At 36.9% G+C, this 20,026-nt stretch overlaps 1 protein-coding gene across 1 annotated transcript in view; it reads left to right on the top strand.

The window, feature by feature from the left end:
* Window positions 1–203: 203 nt before the first annotated feature.
* The window catches only part of LOC128205466 (cullin-associated NEDD8-dissociated protein 1-like), a 107,029-nt gene continuing 87,206 nt past the window's right edge, over window positions 204–20,026 (top strand). Inside the window, exons 1-4 of the mRNA XM_052907116.1 lie at window positions 204–361; window positions 11,429–11,530; window positions 13,846–13,913; window positions 16,599–16,711. Of these exons, the coding sequence (XP_052763076.1) occupies window positions 320–361; window positions 11,429–11,530; window positions 13,846–13,913; window positions 16,599–16,711 (325 nt within the window). The 5' untranslated portion in view covers window positions 204–319. The remainder of the gene's footprint in view (window positions 362–11,428; window positions 11,531–13,845; window positions 13,914–16,598; window positions 16,712–20,026) is intronic.

Here is a 20,026-nt window from a genome sequence, read left to right on the forward strand (position 1 = left end):
AATTTAAACTTCGTAATACACAATTCACGTTTAAATACTACAATCAATTAATACTATTATTTATAAGTTTACGAAGTCCTTCTACAGATGTACCGGCATACGTCCGAGGTTGTTTTTGATCGATTGATTCTATCACTGTATTCAAGAAATTTAGTGCCTTGTAACCTACTGCACAAATTTTCCAAAACAGAACTTCACACGCATGCGCAAAGTTTATTTCGAAGAACCGCAAGTTGACTATTTAGTCATTACATCAATAAACAAGATAATTTACGTGATAACAACTTTAGATTGAACTTGCAAGCCATTCTTGTCCACAATGGCGAGCGTATCATATCATATCGCCAATCTTCTTGAGAAGGTAAAAGGCAGAAATTCGCCCAAACTTTTACCCCACCCACCGTTGATGAAGTGAATTTTTGTGTTCACTTTTAGTTTATTTCCTCACATTTTGGGAAAACCAAATGTCAAAGCTCTTCAACCTAATGAAGCCATATATTGCAAGACGAAGAAAAAGTAACAATTTGCGACAGCGTGGTATAACTGAATAAAAAAGCATTCAAGAAATAGTGTAGTGTGTGTGTGGGTAAGAACCAGCCGCCCGGTTAGTTCAGTTGGTTAGAGCGCCGTGCTAGTGTTACAGGGGTCGTGGGTTCGAGGCCCACACCGGGGGCACTTTTCCTTCCAGGTTTACTTTACTGGTGGCAGCGGTAAATGGCAGTAGTGCCTCCGTCGGCCTAAAAAGTTAATGGGGGGAGGAGTGTAGTGTGTGTGGGTAAGAACCAGCCGCCCGGTTAGCTCAGTTGGATAGAGCGCCGTGCTAGTGTTCCGGCGGTCGTGGGTTCGAGCCCCACACCGGGCGCACTTTTCCTCCGTCGGCCTAAAAGGTTAATGGGGGGAGGAGTGTAGTGTGTGTGGGTAAGAACCAGCCGCCCAGTTAGCTCAGTTGGTTAAAGCACCGTGCTAGTGTTCCGGCGGTCGTGGGTTCGAGCCCCACACCGGGCGCACTTTTCCTCCGTCGGCCTAAAAGGTTAATGGGGGGAGGAGTGTAGTGTGTGTGGGTAAGAACCAGCCGCCCAGTTAGCTCAGTTGGTTAAAGCACCGTGCTAGTGTTCCGGCGGTCGTGGGTTCAAGCCCCACACTGGGCGCACTTTTCCTGCCAGGTTTACATTAATATAACGGTCTGTATACTGTCACGGACCTATAAACCATGAATTGGCAACTGCCCGACATCGTAGTCCAAATAATTGTACGTTGACGGATTTTTTTAAGATTTTTTGATAAGGCAAATCCTTCACGTACAAATTGTTAAGTATCAAAAGTGGGTAGTTGTTCCGATCAGGATTCCGGGTTAAAGCATATAGCGTCTATAAAATATCATAAAAACAAGAAATATTACCAGATAATGTTATTTTACATTAGTTCCATACACAAAAAATAAATATCCAACTTATAATTATGAGTTTGACGGCATTTCTTCTTTTCATTCTGTCAAAACATAACGATATATACATGAAAGGCACCTGCAAGGCTTCTGGGCACAGTTTTAAATCGCTCGGAACATTTCGGCCATGGCCGAGTTGTTACGATTGTATAACGAGGTCTTTCTCGAAGCTTTGTCGGAGGCGGCAGAGTTCTTACGATTGTAACGAGTTGTCCCCCTTCGCATAATTGTTGTCAGTGTCAGTCAACTTTCGTTTTGTTGGAAAGGTAAACAACTTGTTTTAATGCATGAAATGCTTGTTTAATGCAAAATAACATTTCACTTACATGGTAAAATATGAATATAACTCTTTATGATCAATTTCAACCATAAAATACTTCACTTAAAACAATTTCAATATTTTTAAAACACCCCCGTTTTTTGCACATTCCCGTTTAGACGTTAGGGATTGGAAGAATCCCGTATAACACGTCTATTTTTTTAGACTACCCGACATCGGTGAAACGATGAGAAATAATAATTTACCCACAATCCTTAGCGCGTGCTTGGCAAATGTTGGAAAATTCCACCGAATCTCCGATCAGTGATTAACGGTTATTTCCGCCAGCTCTGTTGATAATTATTTTTTACCACCGACTACAATCGCATGTAACATGTTTGAAGTTTGTCGTTATTGTATTGTCTCTAATTATCAGTATTAATCAGGACCTAATATGTACCGCGCATTTGAGTAATTTAAGTTAATGTTTTCCTACATGTATGTATATATATATTCGGCCGATGTCGAAAGTGACCACACGATAAGATTTCTGAATGAAATCGCGCTGCACGCGTGAGTTTGAGCCAATCGCATTAACACAGACAAGAGTTGCCAATCCATCGTTTATAGGTCTGTGATATCGTCTAGCCAAAATAATGCGCATATAGGGAACTTCTTTTAACATTTGGATATTCATTTTGTTCCCAAAATGCCACAAGTTGACTGGTTCATACCAATGTGTAATATATTCTTCAACTATTAACTCCTCAATATTTAACACTAGCACATAGACAATTGGCCAGATTACACCTCCCAGTCAATAGCCATCTTACTGATAAGCAGTCCTTATCTGTATAGGTACTTTTCAGGATATTCGAAAATGAGCAAATGAATACAGCAGTATGACCTTAAAATCAATATCCAAATAATTGTTTCCAAATCTTTTTTATGTGAATACATTTTTTATAGGTAATTAATTTATCTAATAAATGGTGTCAATGATGAAATATAAAATTCTTTTATTTCATCTGTGAATGCATTTCCAAGATGGAATTGTAGCATTTCTTTGAAATGTCATAATTGCATTAAATCAAAGGGTAATAATATGCTGGGATCGATCTTAATTTTATTACCCCTATCATAAAAAAGACACATCTGGATTAAAAAGCCGACAATTTATGTTCTTGTGTATAATACACAGAAATGTGGCAGGAATATCCGGTGTCATCCAGCTGAGAGATCCAGTCCAGAGTGTCTGTTTAACTTTATTACCCCCTCATAAAATTCTTTACAAAAAGAAAGCCGATAAATGTTTTCCAAGTAATGAATAAAAAGATCTAGATCATCAAACGCTTGCACAAATGTTGTTTACTTGACTTATTTTACGACCGGAACCATGCTGGCCATCGATTAGCTCAGCAGAAAATTTACTCATCATTATCTCAGCTACTTATTGTTTCTATTGTTTGTAACACAAAATATTATCTACAAATAATTATTATCTTTATTGTTTTCAATGGTAAATTAAACTGACATAATAATTTCATTGATTTACGCATCAATGTTTTGGGGGAAATTCCATACTGTACAGTACTGCCATTCCTCGAGGTTTTATTACGTTACAGTAGGATCTCACACCTGTGATTGGCAGTATAAATAATGACCTTCAAGTTTTAGCAGACGACATTTTCGAGGGAAAATCAATACACAAAAGGTTAATCTTCAGCTTTATAAACATCGGGGATATTGTTTACAAAAAGAAAGATGCAATATTGAAGTATTGAAATGACCCTATTGAAATATGCGGGAGATGCGTTTACATCCAGTAGTGTATAGAGTCGGCCAAATGCGTTTACATCTGCTAATGAGCTATGTCGGCCTATCTCGTATACATGCGCTAAAGGGATATAGGGAACTTTTTTTAACATTTGGATATTCATTTTGTTCCCAAAACGCCACAAGTTGAGGCCATCCTTAAAAAATTGTATGTTTGCTGTAACGCTACCCATCATTTTTACAGTGAGTAGGTAGGTAGGGATTTTTTTTTTTTCCCATTGTGTGCCTTAAATTACTCAGTAAATAAGTTTCTTATCATTTCAGAAACTGAAAGACAACACAGTTCTGGATACTTTTTTATTCATGTCAGAATATCCTATCTATTAAAATGCCCGAGTTGTCTGCAAATTGATTTTTTCTACATAATTAGATTCTGTCTTGTACTTTGTATTCTGAAACAATTAAAAATGCCAGGCGAATAATAAATGACTGCCGGGAGTGATCCCCGCCTTAATAAATGAATATACCTATCGAATCAGGGTATATCAAGGCGCATATCTAACGACAAAATTCCCTAGCCTGAATCTGCCGAATCAAGACAGATGGTACTAGCCAAGCTCTTTATGTATGTAATTCAATATAAAACCAATATTAAAGACTAACTTTTTTTGTCTGGAATCAAGTATAAAACATACCATTGAACCTGGGTTTATCCGTTGGAATTTTTGAAGATTTTTTTAAGATAGGATCAGTCCTCATCAAGATATCAAATGCATTGGCTTGAAGTGCTGGTGCAGAAGCTGAACACTGTTCTTCCTGTTGTGGTGTAGTTTTAATTGTGATCGTGACATACTTCAGAGTCTTGTCAAAGTCATATAAGACACTTATTTTATCGTAAGTATCTGGACTGAATTGTGTAGGATTGTCCAGATTCGAGGACACCTGCACCGACGCAATTTTCTCAAAATGTTCATCTATTTCAGGGTCAATTGCGACATTTTCAGTTAAAGCGGAAAAGACATCAAACCAGGACTCGTTTGTGCTGAATTTTCTAATGGAGTTTCGAGCATGGAATATGGTTTCAGGCCCCTTTTTCTCGATAACTGTAACCGCAAAGGTTACACGCTCGCCTTCGTCGGCCATTTTGTCGATAAAAAAAAGTCAACCGCATGACGTAATATAAATGAGCCGAAGGAAAATAATGAGCGGAAAGAAAATATAATGAGCGGAAAGATTATTTTCCGTACGCTCGGAGATGCGAAAAAAAATATTTCGTCCTGGAGGGCCTAAAAAAAAGTTGAGTCGCGGTAATTTCGTGAGTCGGTCGCGTTACAGCAAACATTCAATTTTTTAAGGATGGCCTGACTGGTTCATACCAATGTGTAATATATTCTTCAACTATTAACTCCTCAATATTTAACACTGCATTGTTAAAACCCCCCCACAAAAGGTAAACATAAATTATATTTAGCCAATACCTTTCTCTAATTACACAAGTGTTTTATGAAACACAAATTTAGATCGATCTGTCGACGAAGCATCGCCAATTTTTAACTATCTAGCAGATGTCCGTTATCTTACTGCTCAATATACTTAGTGCTGGGATCTGTCATTCTTGGCTAGGAAAACAATAAGTGGGATATGGGCGCGTAGAGTTGCCAAAACAAAAATCATCAAAGACTCAGAAGCGGCTGTTTATATGGACTATATACCGTCTACAAGTGTAATGTGAAACTTGCCAAATATTGATCACATGAGCTGGTATCTGCACATTGGATTTCTTACATTCCCTTGCGAAATCTGTCGGCCACAAATGTTTGAAGATTATGTTGTTTTTATTGGACATTTAACAAAGTTTAACATGTCTATAATGAAAACACCGACTTATATTGTTTACAGAATCATGCCGGTTTTGATGAAAACAATAAGTCTCTGTTTGAAGATGTTCAGGAATAATATATTTTCATCACTGACATCTTAAAAAACTCATATATATCCAAAGCCTTACATTAATAACATGTTCTTAACATTTGTAATACAACAATATTGCCCAACTGTAAAGCACTGCAGACTATACATAAGGCCTTAGAATTACAGGCCAGTCGGTTTGGTAAAATGAAAAATTTAACCTACCTGAACCAAAGTTTACCAGATGGAATACTTAAATAAGATTTTCTTTGCCATTGTTACCAATTTTGATCTGGTTCATAGTTCAAATTGCTGTAAGAAGCAGAAGTTTTATGTAACTATTTGCTTCTTGATCTTCACCGAGAATACATATTCCGTATTTTGAAAAGATCTGTAATTAGTAGGGATGGCAACGAGTAGTAAAATTAATACTCGAGTACTCGGACGATCGTTCGATCGGGTACTCGATTACTCGGAAAAATTGAATATGTGTTCGCAATGACAAGATTGTGTATACATGTATCGTTAATGACGTATATTGTGCGTTGGTCGTATTATTGGTCATTTTCGCCTTTAAAGTAAACTTTCATTACGTATTTTAACAAAAAGGATATAAAAAGAAAACAAATGTTGTTTCAGGTTTTTAATTTGTCTTATTCGTTTCATTTTATACAAGTATGCACTGCAGAAATGAACAACAATCAGAATTACAATGAACGGAATGGCATACATAAAAATACTGAACGAAATTCAATACGAAGTTCAGTTGTTTACTCTACATATTTTTTTTAAATGATAGTTTTTCGTACTGTTTAATTGTTGTTTACCTCATTAATAGTCATAATTCTTGATTTAAAATATCAACCAATCAATTGTGATAATCATTGCAAAAAAAGTTAAAATACGCCCATTAAGAAATCAGTTCTCGTAACGGCCGATTCTCTTTCGCTCGTTAGCGTCCATTGTTTGCTGAAAGGTCTCTAATTGGTATACAATAGAATTGTGTAGGTGAAAGTACCACTATCAAAACTTCGCTAATTGACATCAGTGTTAATTTGAAATAGGGGTCCTTTGTTGACAGTTTGCAACTATCACAACAACTGTCAACTAATTGATTGAGGTCAATTGTATACACAGCGGGGATTAGAGGGACCGTAAATTGCCCACTTGGCAACTTACCGGATCTGATATTTTGTCTGTAAATCGTGTAATTGGTGATTTTTATAGATTTTTTTTTAAAATCTTTCGAGTACCCGAGTAGTGATTTGGTACTCGAGTACTCGGACGTTCGATCGAGTACTCGTTGCCATCCCTAGTAATTAGCCATGTATCACCTATTTCAAAATGGCCACCAAAAGTTATCATTTTTCGGACATTATTATAACCCGGACAGCAGACATCGCGAAAACCGTCAGTACCTTCTGTTAATCAGTGGGCTTAATGGTTTATTATGCCCCCTTTTGAAAAAAGTGGGGTATATTGTTTTGCACATGTCGGTCGGTCGGTCTGTCTGTCTGTCGGTCGGTCGGTCGGTCGGTCGGTAGGAATACCAAATGGTTTCCGATCAATAACTTGAGAACGCTTTGACCGAGGGACCTCATACTTGGTATGTGTATTGGTCATCACCAGCAGATGAACCCTATTGATTTTGAGGTCAGTGGGTCAAAGGTCAAGGTCAGTGTGACCTTTACATGAAAAACGGTTTCCGATCAATAACTTGAGAACGCTTTGACCCAGGAACCTCATACTTGGTAGGTGTATTGGTCATGACCAGCAGATGAACCCTATTGATTTTGAGGTCAGTGGGTCAAAGGTCAAGGTCAGTGTGACCTTAACATGAAAAACGGTTTCCGATCAATAACTTGAGAACGCTTTGACCCAGGGACCTCATACTAGGTAGGCTTATTGGTCATGACCAGCAGATGAACCCTATTGATTTTGAGGTCAGTGGGTCAAAGGTCAAGGTCAGTGTGACCTTTACATGAAAAACGGTTTCCGATCAATAACTTGAGAACGCTTTGACCCAGGAACCTCATACTTGGTAGGTGTATTGGTCATGACCAGCAGATGAACCCTATTGATTTTGAGGTCAAAGGTCAAGGTCAGTGTGACCTTAACATGAAAAACGGTTTCCGATCAATAACTTGAGAACGCTTTGACCCAGGGACCTCATACTAGGTAGGCTTATTGGTCATGACCAGCAGATGAACCCTATTGATTTTGAGGTCAGTGGGTCAAAGGTCAAGGTCAGTGTGACCTTTACATGAAAAAACGGTTTCCGATCAATAACTTGAGAACGCTTTGACCCAGGGACCTCATACTTGGTAGGTGTATTGGTCATGACCAGCAGATGAACCCTATTGATTTTGAGGTCAGTGGGTCAAAGGTCAAGGTCAGTGTGACCTTTACATGAAAAACGGTTTCCGATCAATAACTTGAGAACGCTTTGACCCAGGGACCTCATACTAGGTAGGCTTATTGGTCATGACCAGCAGATGAACCCTATTGATTTTGAGGTCAGTGGGTCAAAGGTCAAGGTCAGTGTGACTGTAAGCTGAAAAAAGGTTTTCTGATTGTCCATATTTTTTTAATGCATGCACAGATGATTGGGATTGATGTATAAATGTTTGTATAGAAATGATTTTCTTTTATGTTACTATTTTAGTTGGGCATTTATTTGCCTTCTTAAGTTATCATAAGTAGATGACCTGCCTCATATGCATCCAATGACAAATCAGCTGTCATTTCAGTCCATGCATATTTCATTCAATTGTCCAAATATTTCTGGCAACTTGTTTTTTTTATTTTTAAGCACCTATTCATAGAGCAGGACATATTATAGTTTCACCTACAATATACAGGCGGGTGGCATCCAGTTAACTGTCCATTCAATAAGGACAAAAACTTTAAAATTATTAGTCCAATCCTCACCAAATTTGGTCCAAATGTGTATGGGCATCATACATCAGACGCTTTCGATTACTAGTAAAATCTCTGTAGTCACCCGAAATTATTGCCCTTTGATTATAAAAATGTCTATAGCATCATTAGTTTTACCGAGGCAAGGGATAAAGGGCCATCAGCTTTTGTTATGCCCCGCCTTGAAAAGGCGAGGGGATATAATAATGGTAGGCGCAATTCCGTGCGTGCATGCGTGTGTGTGTCCGTCCGTCCTACATTCATTTCTTTGCATCTTCTCTTACATTTCTTGTGCGATTTCTACCAAACTTTCACAGATTGGTGATCATAAAGCAGGGTTTCCGCCAACCCTTTATGGCTTGTCAGGCCCGACGTGCCTTCCGCTGGCAAGGCTAATTACCGACACGCGTTAATTATGCCGACATGCTTTAATCCGCGTAGCGACAACCCTTATCAAAACAATCATCAGTTTTGGCAATACACAGATTTGTTGCGATTGCAACGGTTGACTGACAGCCTGAAGGCGTGTCGGGGACTATTACGGCATTCAGGATCGACGACAGCATGAAGGCCTGTCGGTGAGGTTCAACGGTGCAACCAAACTCCTCCTATTCTTTATCAAAATGGGAATGTGTGAAAATAATAGCTGTTGCAGCTTTAAATACGAATACACCCACGAGCAGTCGCTATGCTCCTGGCTCTTTTGTGTTCCAGCTAGCGTGCTTTACACGTTTTGCTGTGACGTCAACGGTGTCAATATGAATAATACCCGCACTAAATGAGACATGAGTCGATCGATATCGTCGATATTGTTTTGTCGGAAAACTTGAGAAATACCAATAATTAATGAAGAGAAACCATTAGACCTTTTCACAAATATTTCTAATGTTAATCGGACTTGAGTTGGTAATTCTAAATCATAGGAACATAACTGTAAACTTGTTTAAAATGCAGGAAATTGCACCATTTTGGATATGAAAAAAAAAAATCAACGTCAGGAGGGGACACCCCAAACCCTCCCCTCCCGACATGCCTTATGAAATTCCTGGCGGAAACCCTGATAAAGTGAAGCAGCGCATATTGTTGGGCTTTCCCGATTCTACCATTTTTAGCTCGACTATTCAAAGAATAGGTGGGCTATACTACTCGCCCCAGCGTCGGCGTTCGGTTAAAGTTTTAGGGCAAGTTGGGATTTTCACTTATAAGTCATATACCCTTCATTCAATTGACTTAATACTTCACACATTTGTTCAGGGCCATCACATGATGAGGTTAGATAACTCCATATTATTCTTTACACAGATTATGGCCCCTGATTGACTATGGAACTAAGGTTAAAGTTTTAGGGCAGGTTGGGATATTTATTAATAACTTCTATACCCTTTGTTCAATTGACTTTATACTTCACACAATTGTCAGGACCATCACACAATGAGGTTACATAACTCCGTATCTTTAATACAAGTTATGGCCCCTGATTGACTTAAAGGTTAAAGGTTAAAGTTTTAGGCAAGTAAAAGTTAAGGGCAAGTTGGGATTTTAATAAAAAAACACTTCTGTACTGTTCATTCAATGCACTTACTAAATTCAAAATTACAACAAGAAACATAACTCCATTTTAACCCTAAATACAAATTATGGCCCTTGATTTTTTTTGATTTTTTTTAAAATTTCTTTTGAAAGACATATTTGTACATTCTTAACCACATTTTCATAATGGGAAGTCAAGTTATTTGAATGGCTTGCGTCATTGTTCGGGCGGGCTGGTGGGAGGGCAGTATCAAAGTCACCTTGTGTATCAAATAATTTTAGTTAGATTTGACATAAAGAGACCAAACTTGGTAATAATACATCATTATTGTATTCACTTCTAAGTCAAAGTGGCGTAGTCGAGTGCGCCGACGGCTCTTGTTGAAAGAGTTATTGCCCTTTGCTTATTTTACATTTAAAATTGGTTTCTTCGCAACTCCTTTTACGTTTTTCATGCGATTTCTACCAAACTTTCACAGATTGATGATCATAAAGTGAAGCAGTGCATATTTCGGGCTTTCCCGATTCGACCATTTTTGAAAGAGTTATTGCCCTTTGCTTATTTTACATTTAAAATTGGTTTCTTTGCAACTCCTCTTACGTTTTTCATGCGATTACTACCAAGTTTTGACAAATTGATGATCATTAAGTGAAGCAGCACATGTTGTCTTGCTTTTGCGATTTGACCATTTTTGAAAGAGCTATTGCCCTTTGCTTATTTTACATTTAAAATTGGTTTCTTCGCAACTCCTCTTACGTTTTTCATGCGATTTCTACCAAACTTTCACAGATAGATGACTATATAGTGACGCAGCGCATATTGTCTGGCTTTTGCAATTCAACCATTTTTGAAAGAGTTATAGCCCTTTGTTTATTTTACATTTAAAATTGGTTTCTTTGCAACTCCTCTTATGTTTTTCATGCGATTTTTACCAAACTTTCACAGATTGATGACTATATAGTGACGCAGGGCATATTGTCGGGCTTTCGCGATTCAGCCATTTTTGAAAGAGTTATTGCCCTTTTTTTTTAGATTTAAAATTGGTTTCTTCGCAACTCCTCTTACGTTTTTCATGCAATTTCTACAAAACTTTCACAGATTGATGACTATATAGTGATGCAGCGCATACTGTCGGGCTTTCGCGATTCAACCATTTTTGAAAGTTATTGCCCTTCTTTTATTTTACAATTAAAATTGGTTTGTTTGCAACTCCTCTTACGTTTATGACTATATAGTGACGCAGCGCATATTGTCAGGCTTTTGCAATTTGACCTTTTTTGAAAGAGTTATTGCCCTTTCTTAATTTTACGCATTTCTTATTTTCCTGAGAAACTACCCTTACCATTGATTGGCTTTCATTACAAAAAATGCCCCCATGAGGCGGGGGATATAGCTGTCTGTGACCGCTCTTGTTTAATTTGAAATGCATTTTTGTATATATTGTGGATAATAGTTTGGTTTTAAAAATAAAAAAATGCAAGGTTTGGGATGTCATTCATGTATAAATATGTATTGTATTTGGATCATTTGTCCTTTGTGGGTGTAGTAGGCTGTTACTTTACATCCTTAGATTTTTTGTATGTTGTTTCAGATGACATCAAATGATAAAGACTTCAGGTTTATGGCTACTAACGACTTAATGACAGAGCTGCAGAAGGATTCAATCAAGCTTGATGATGACAGCGAGCGTAAGGTACATATACTACCGTGGCAGGGTGCGATGTTATGCCACACCTCTTTGGCAATGCCCCTCTCCTCCGAATTATCAATTACTAAAAAGGCAAAATTGTTCCCGGACTTATAGATAACCATAGGGGGACTGTTATGTTCTAAATCACAAGAATGATATTTTTTAATTATATAATTCTCAGGCCTTGACATTTTTTGGCTTACTCCATCTGCAAGGAGATTGACCCTGAATTTTTTCTTTTTTTCTCGCCTGAACAAAATTTACCCGCGCTACATTTTCATGCACAAAATATAGTAACACTGATTGAACATTTGCTTGTTTTACAGCCACTCAGCTTGAAAACATTAATTTCAATACGATAGAAACTTGACATTTATGATTGTCTTTAGTCTGAAACCAAGGACAACTCCTGGTCAACAACTGTAGGTTTCTTAGGTCCTGGTCATGTTTTTTGGATTGCTCGTCTCGCCTGGAATTCCTGGAGTGCAATCACAGCATACCTTATAAATGCGAACTAGTGTTGCAAGTGAGTCATACTGTAGGCTGGTTTTCTTGTCATTTTTATTAAGTTCATTTGACTAAACCCATGTTTACACTTGGTTACGTAGGGATATGGTGAACATGATTCGCACAAGAACTGATGTTTTTGATGTGATCTGACAACATGTCTCTTGAAACCCCTTCAATATCACCCTTGTGTCCAGTCTAGCATGAAAGGAAGGAATATCAGGAACCTTTCAGTTGTGAGGTTCTTCGCCTTGTCTGAATTCTCATCTTTTCCTGAAGCAAGTGATAAATAGCAGTTCTTTTATAGTTTTCTAGAAGTGCTTTCAAAGTCTGACTTTGACACGCCACCCATCTTATTTACTGAATTCCACCATAACTTTTCATATCTTTGTCAAAGTTTGAGGCAATTTCAATTCCAGTACTGCGTATTTGAGGTTAAACTATTCAAATCATTCTCTTCAATATATTTCATGAAAAACCTGGCCATCTTCTTAAAGCCCTTATTTGCTGGTACCAGGTGTTAGCCCTAGATGTCCCCTACATGCCAGTATCCAGTCTTCAGGCGTCATATCACCTCTTTCTAGTAGTACAACCCCAAATCCAAAGTCAACATACTGGCTTACAGTAGCAAAAAATGTTTGTTTTTTTACCTTTTACATCAATTTTAGTCAACATAACCCCAAGCAGACCCTTATTTGCTGGGTCTTATTTTCGGGAAAGCGGCCATGTTTTTGCATTTGGATACTTACGTATTTAATGGCAGTTTCTTTTCACTTGGCAAATAAGGGAAGAACCGGTATATTATACTATAGGCCTTTGTATCACTTGTGATCCAAATACTTAAAAGTTCATATGTATGTCATATTTCTGTTTTTATCATTATCATTGGTTTTCATGCTTAACAAGGTGTCATTATTAAACAGTGTATATATGATGTTCCTTTCTGTGATATGAGTATATCTACTGATGAAGGCAAAATGCAGAAACGTTTAGAGGTCAGAGATTGAAATATCTGGGCTATATCATTACTATACCCTTTAGGATTTTCAAAACAGTTGCCATGTCAAGGTTTACTATGATGAGATGTGAGTGTCACACACAAAACACAGGTCCGTATCACAAAGGTTAAGGTCACCCTTAGAGGTCAAAGGTTAAAGTGATCCTTGTCTGGGCTGTATTTTGACCATGCATTATAGGATTTTCAAAAAACTCACTATGAACTGGTTCACCCAGATGAGATGGCGTGTCTTGCACAAGTACTCACTCTTTATCCCAAAGGTGAAAGTCACACTTAGAGATCAAATGTTGAAATGATCCTTTTCTGGGTTGAATCATGACCATGCATTTTAGGATTTTCAAAACACTTGCCATGAAGGTTCGTCATATACTATGGTTTGTATCTCAAAGGTGGAGGGGTCACGCTTAGAGGTCTAGGTTGATATATGTCTGTGTCAAAGGCTCTTTCAATGCGCGCAACATGTCACCTGTTGGTGTCTAGTTTGTATATAATTTATTAATTAATTTTGCTGGAATAGACATTTAACTTTATTGAAACTTTGTAAAGAGCTAATGTTAAAGACACATATTTTCTGGAAAAGATATTGTATTTATGTCAGTATCCTATGAAAATGCATTGAAGTGTGCTTTTTAGGGGAGAAATTTAAGGCATAAACTCAAGTAAAACTGGATTTATGATAGGATGAAACATGGAAGCAATTAGTTATTATTATTATTATTATTATTATTATTATTATTATTATTATTATTATTATTGAACATATGACATTGATGCTAAGTAATATCTTTCTTAGGTGGTGAAGATGTTGTTGAAGCTTTTGGAAGATAAAAATGGGGAGGTGCAGAATTTGGCTGTGAAGTGGTAAGTACACAAAATGATGCAAATTGTATATTCCTGTAAGTTTCTGCCAAATTTTTGCTTGTTATGGCAGAGTGAAATCATGGCTGTTTTGCTATTTTTGGAACATGATACATGCCCATCAAGTACAGAATTTGGGTGTCTACATGATTGTAAGGAACTGGAATATTTAAACTTTACAATGAATTAATGGTATAAAAAGGGTATGACCCAAACAAGGTTTCCAAAAACCCAAAATTTGCTGGTGTGGACCACACCGGACCAATTTCACTATCAGAAAATGATAAAAAAATCGTCTGAAATTTGTTCATTTTTTTATGTTTTGGTCTGAAACTGCTACATCTCGAAAAATTTGAACACTGAAACCTGGCTTGTCTTTCACCCCCCCCCCCCCAAAAAAAATGCCCCAATAAAAGTGACATGTTAACCACAAGATACACGCAGCCAGCTTTGTTTTGCTACCATATACACCCAATACCTTCTAATTGGCAGACGCTTGTAACCACAGGCTGTCCAGCAGCCCTAAAGTTTCTAAAAATTCCTATTTTTTTCCGGTTTTGCTAAAATTCCTAATAAAACTCAAAATTCAAAGAAAATTCCTAAAAAAAGCCCTTGTTTTTATATGTCAATTCCTACTTTTTTCACTTGTCTTCTCTAATTGCCTTAACAGTTTTGAAAATATAAACTTATAGACTCACTATTTCATGTTCAATGTGTCTTTAATGTAAAAGAACAGCTGAGATAATGGAACCCTGGTGTATTATTATGTCATTCCTGTACTTATAGTATGTGAGTTTATTTCTTGTTAAATTTGCAGAGGTATGTCGATAATGATGTTTACAACCACCATATTTAGCCCTTAAATTCCTAGCCCTATTTTAGCCCTAAATTAGCCCTAAAATTTCTTGGCAAAAAGTGCTGGACAGCCTGTAATCAGTCCAAACACGTGGCAGTTCACAAGAGACAAATTTTTCCGAATATATAATGCAAATATTTTAGATAATGTTCGCCTTTTTATTTTTTCCATGTCTGAAATAAAACCTACTTTTTTCTTACAACCAGGTGCTGCGTTTATACTGGTAAACGCTAAATGGCAGGTTTCAATACACATTTCATTTATTGCTACATTAATTTATAAGCAATTATCAATGGTTATTATTCTATGCCTAATAACTAGTGATGTTCCGATGATCGATTATAATCCAAAATCGATTGGTTGGGCCTGAAATCGGCGACAATCGATAGTATTTAGTTAGTTTAGTTTAAACATATTTATTTTACAACGATTGTGAAACAAGTTATTAGAACATTATATTTATCACTCTCGTTGGCCCGATTTTATGCGAGAGTGTGGTCTTATGTTGTGGGGGAACCCAGAGAAAACCCACTTGTCCAGCTTGGTGACCACCAACCAAACTCACATGCGCCCGAGCCGAGAATAGAACCCGGATCGCCTAGGTGAGAAGCGAGTGTGTTAACCACTGCGCTAACCGGACAACCGGTATTTAGTTATAATCGATTATCGAAAAAAAATAAAAAATTAGGAAGTGTTCAGATGTTATCTTTAACAAAATGGCTGATGAAAGCCACAATGAGCATGTAAATGAACTATTTTTTATACAACCACACTTTATAACTTCAATCATAGACATAAGGTATATGCATATAATGATTAGGAGTTTTACTGTACATGAATAAAACTACAACTCAGGTACTATCTAGTATTTTAAAAACCGATTGTACTATCGATAATTGGTCACTTGAGTGGAACCGATCATCGATAGTAAAATTGCAACTGATTACAAACACTTCTAATAACTGTAAGTCCCATCAACTGCAATCCCAACTAACACCTGCCAGTGCTTAACCTACATGTATTTACACATGTATTGAAATATGTCAGCTGCTAATCAAACAGTACACTGTGTGGCGTTAGAGCATGAGCGGTGAAGAGTTTAAAGGTGCATGGTAATGTATTGCGACAAAGAAGTGCGATTTGTCGGATGAAAACTTAAATCGTTCAGTCGAATACCATATGCGCCCATTTTACTCTAGACTGGTTAACCAACTATCTTTTTTACCACTAATTTGTCTAGGCTGATTAGTTAATACCATACGATCGGGAAATAATAATCGCTAATCGTTGTTTGAGAACCATTAAATCATGGCCGCAATCTTTGATTTCACTACAAATATGAATAAACCATTGAGTGTACAGAAATAAGGAATGCAAAATAAATTATTGATTATAATAATTATGTGTGTCGGAATCATTAGTGTCAGAACTTTCAGTGTTTTTTTTGGGGGGGGGGGGGCATGAAATGAATGATATTAATGTGTTTATCTTTCAAGGATTTGTTTTTAACTATGGTAAAAAATATCATCTAGTCATACTTTAGAAATATTTAAGACAGGCTTGATTCTTATTTCAAAGTCAATTTATTCTCAGGACAGTCATTCCCATCCCTTTAAAATCCTTAATTCTTAGGCCCTCCTGGACCCCTAGCCAGAGCTTCGCCCTGGACCCACCTTGACCCACCAGACCCTGGTCCGCAGACATATTTTGCATGTTTTTTCTTCATTGATAGAAGATAAGTATTGGTTATTATTCTGGAAATGTTAACAGGTTCTTAATCAAATGCCTATTTTAAGATTTTAAAACTGTAAGTATGTTTTTTCCTATTTAAGTTTGGGCCCCCTTGTGAATAAAGTGAAGGAGTTCCAGGTTGAGACGATAGTAGACACATTGTGCAGTAACATGCTATCGGACAAAGAGCAGCTACGTGATATCTCCAGCATTGGTAATGTATCAGTCCTATTTATGCTGTTAATGCTGATGTTGCGTTTCTTTTAAAAGTAATTTTAAATAACTGATACTGCTTGACACTCAAGAGGCTAGTTTGAGTGTATTTTTAAAAATGTCAAGTTTTAAAACTTTCTTCACCAACAGTTATTATAAACTTAGATACTTGAAACACTGAATAGATTTTTAACCAGGTTTTCTGAAGGTTTATTAATTAGGTTATGTTGGTGTGAGCTGTTGGTGTCAATAGTTTGTGTTCATGGCTGGATCTATGCAATGCATTTCAAAATAACTTGTTAAAAATGTTCACCATGAGAAGACAGTGTGTCACAAACAAAACACAGGGGTGTGATCATGAAATGTCAATGGCCAAAATACTCTATTTAGTGTTTGATTGGGGTGCATGGAGGGATTTTAAAACAACTTGACGCTTATGTTCTCCATGACAAGGTCATTGGTCAAAATGCCTAGTATTTTGGCTTGCCCAGGCTGTTACTTAGTCATGCATTGAGAATAATAACCTGGCATCAGGGCTTCTAAAAACCAGCAATTTGCCGGAGTGTACCGATTTTGACCAAGCCAGACCGATTTCAGTTTCAAAAAGTGTAAAAAAAATCAGTCCGAAATGTTCCTATTTTTTTTATAATTTCAGTTCAAAACGACTAAGTCAGTAAAAATTGTAATACACAAACATTCTTGGGTCATTCACACATTCAAAAATACCCCCAATAAAAGTGTCCTAGTAACCATCAGACCAATGTGACCAGCTGCTTTTTCCGCCACGCTGACTACTATATAGCCTTTATGTTAATTAGCAGACACTTGCAATTGGTCCAATCAAGTGTATTAGTTGGTGGCAGAAGACACAAACACACTATGTGTTAATTATGTGCTTGCAGCTATCCTTATTAAGTGTTAAAAATCGGTCCATATTTTCACATGGCAATATGCTATGTCGTCGTCGATCATTACATGATATATCCTTTTGTTGATTACCAAACTGTTAAATTTAAATTGTAATAATGAAGCATTGCTGGTTAAAAACAGTTTTAAAGAATGCAATAAAATTCCGAATTAATTAACCTAGTCATATATAGGATATCAACAGCGACACGCTTGATTAACTACAGAGTCTGAAAGCTGAGTGCGCCACTTACGTCATGTTAATTCGCAGAAAATAAAAATTTGTTGTCGATATTAAACTTATAGCTTGAAGCCCCGATTATAAATCTAGATATGTTTTATTATTATTCAAGATTATCAGTTGAATGTTAACCCACTGTAGAAGCATTAAGCAAATAAATCATTCAATAATACTGTTTCACTTGTTGTCGTCTGACCCATTTGGAGCTCCTCGGCCATTTTTATCGAAACAACCTCGGATGTATTTGGTTTACATACTCATAAAGAGGTACGTTTAAGTCCGCTGCAAATAGATCGCGTAGTAATTCTATTTAGCAGTTAAACTTCATGACTTAACTCATGGTAATCTTAATTATGTTTGCAATAATACACTTCACTGGTAATCAATTTAAAATTAGATCAATAAATACAACTCTGAACCACTACATTTAATTAATGATATAATTAACCCTTTAGCACATAGACAAGTGGCCAGATTACACCTCCCAGGCAATAGCCATCTTACTGATAAGCAGTCCTTATCTGTATACTAGGTACTTTTCTGGATATTTGAAAATGAGAAAATGAATACAGCAGTATGACCTTAAAATTAATGTTACTCCAAATAATTGTGTCCAAATCTTTTTTATGTGAATACATTTTTTATAGATAATTAAATTATCTAATAAATGGTGTCAATGATGAAATATTAAATTATTTTATTTCAGCTGTGAATGTATTTTCAAGATGGAATTGCAACATTTCTTTGAAATGTCATAATTGCATTAAATCAAAGGGTAATAAAATGCTGGGATCGTTCTAATTTTTATAACCCCTATCATAAAAAAGACCCATCTGGATTAAAAAGCCGACAATTTATGTTCTTGTGTATTAATACACAGAAATATGTCAGGAATATCCGGTGTCATCCAGCTGAGAGATCCAGTCCAAGGTGTCTGTTTAACTTTATTACCCCCTCATAAAATTGTTTACAAAAAAGAAAGCCGATAAATGATATTCCGGTATGAATAAAAAGATCTAGATCAAACAAAACGCTTGCACATGACCTATTTTACAGCCAAAACTATGATGGACATTATATAAGCTTCACAGAAAATTTACCCATCATTTTCTCATTTACTAATTGTTTCTTTTGTTTGTAAACAAAATATTACCTTTAAGTAAATATAATCTCAATTGATTTTAATGGTAAACTGAACTGACGTAATATATTTAATGATTTACGCATCAATGAATTTGGGGGAAATTCCATACAGTACTTAGCTCGTGGGTTTATTACGTCACAATGGGATATCACACCTGCGATTGAGAGTATAAACACCTTCTCAATTTAGCAGACGATATTTTCAAGGGAAAATCAATACACAAAAGGTTAAACTTTAATTTTATAAACATCCGGGATATTGTTTACAAAAAGAAAGATGCAAAATTGAAATATTGAAATGACCCTATTGAAATATGCGGGCCATGCGTTAACATCCAGTAATGGATACAGTCGGCCAGATGCGTATACATCTGCTAATGAGCTATGTCGGCCTATCTCATATACATGCGCTAAAGGGTTAAAAAAAATGCGAACTACTTCAACTGATGTACCGGCATACATCCGAGGTTGTTGTCAATAAAAATGGCCGAGGAGGTCCGAATGCGTCTGACCACTTCCCGCCGGCCGCAGTTAATTACGATCGCAGTCGTTCTTGTTTAATAGAAACGCCGCAGAACTCGATGAGAATCTCATTTAAATTTAGCTTGTATCAATGACTATCTACATGGATGAAAGTTTTCCGGCATATGCCGGATTTTCCGTTTTTTCCTGATCCAGAGGGGTCGTTTTTCCAAATCGTGTAAATCCGTTGAGATTTTCAGAGGGGGGTTAGGGGGTATGACCCAACTCCTCTTCCGAATTTCGATCATATTTTGCAGAGGTCAACAATAAGTCCGATTTCACAACCTCCATTTTTGCAATCCAGCAGGTGCCCGCTTGAACAAGTGCGCGTTTTTATTTCATTTACGGAGATAGCCGATCTTTTTGTTCGATTACGGCCAAACAGACTCGGTGTGCGATCCTCTTTCATCGGGAATCGCGGAATCGTAATTCCGACAAACGAGGTCGAGGCCAACCCTATACGTCATTCGTGTGAAAGGATACTTTTGATTGGCTAACCCCTTA

The sequence above is a fragment of the Mya arenaria genome, chromosome 10 (genome assembly GCF_026914265.1).
Source record: "Mya arenaria isolate MELC-2E11 chromosome 10, ASM2691426v1".
In the NCBI taxonomy this organism is placed as follows: Eukaryota; Metazoa; Mollusca; class Bivalvia; order Myida; family Myidae; genus Mya; species Mya arenaria.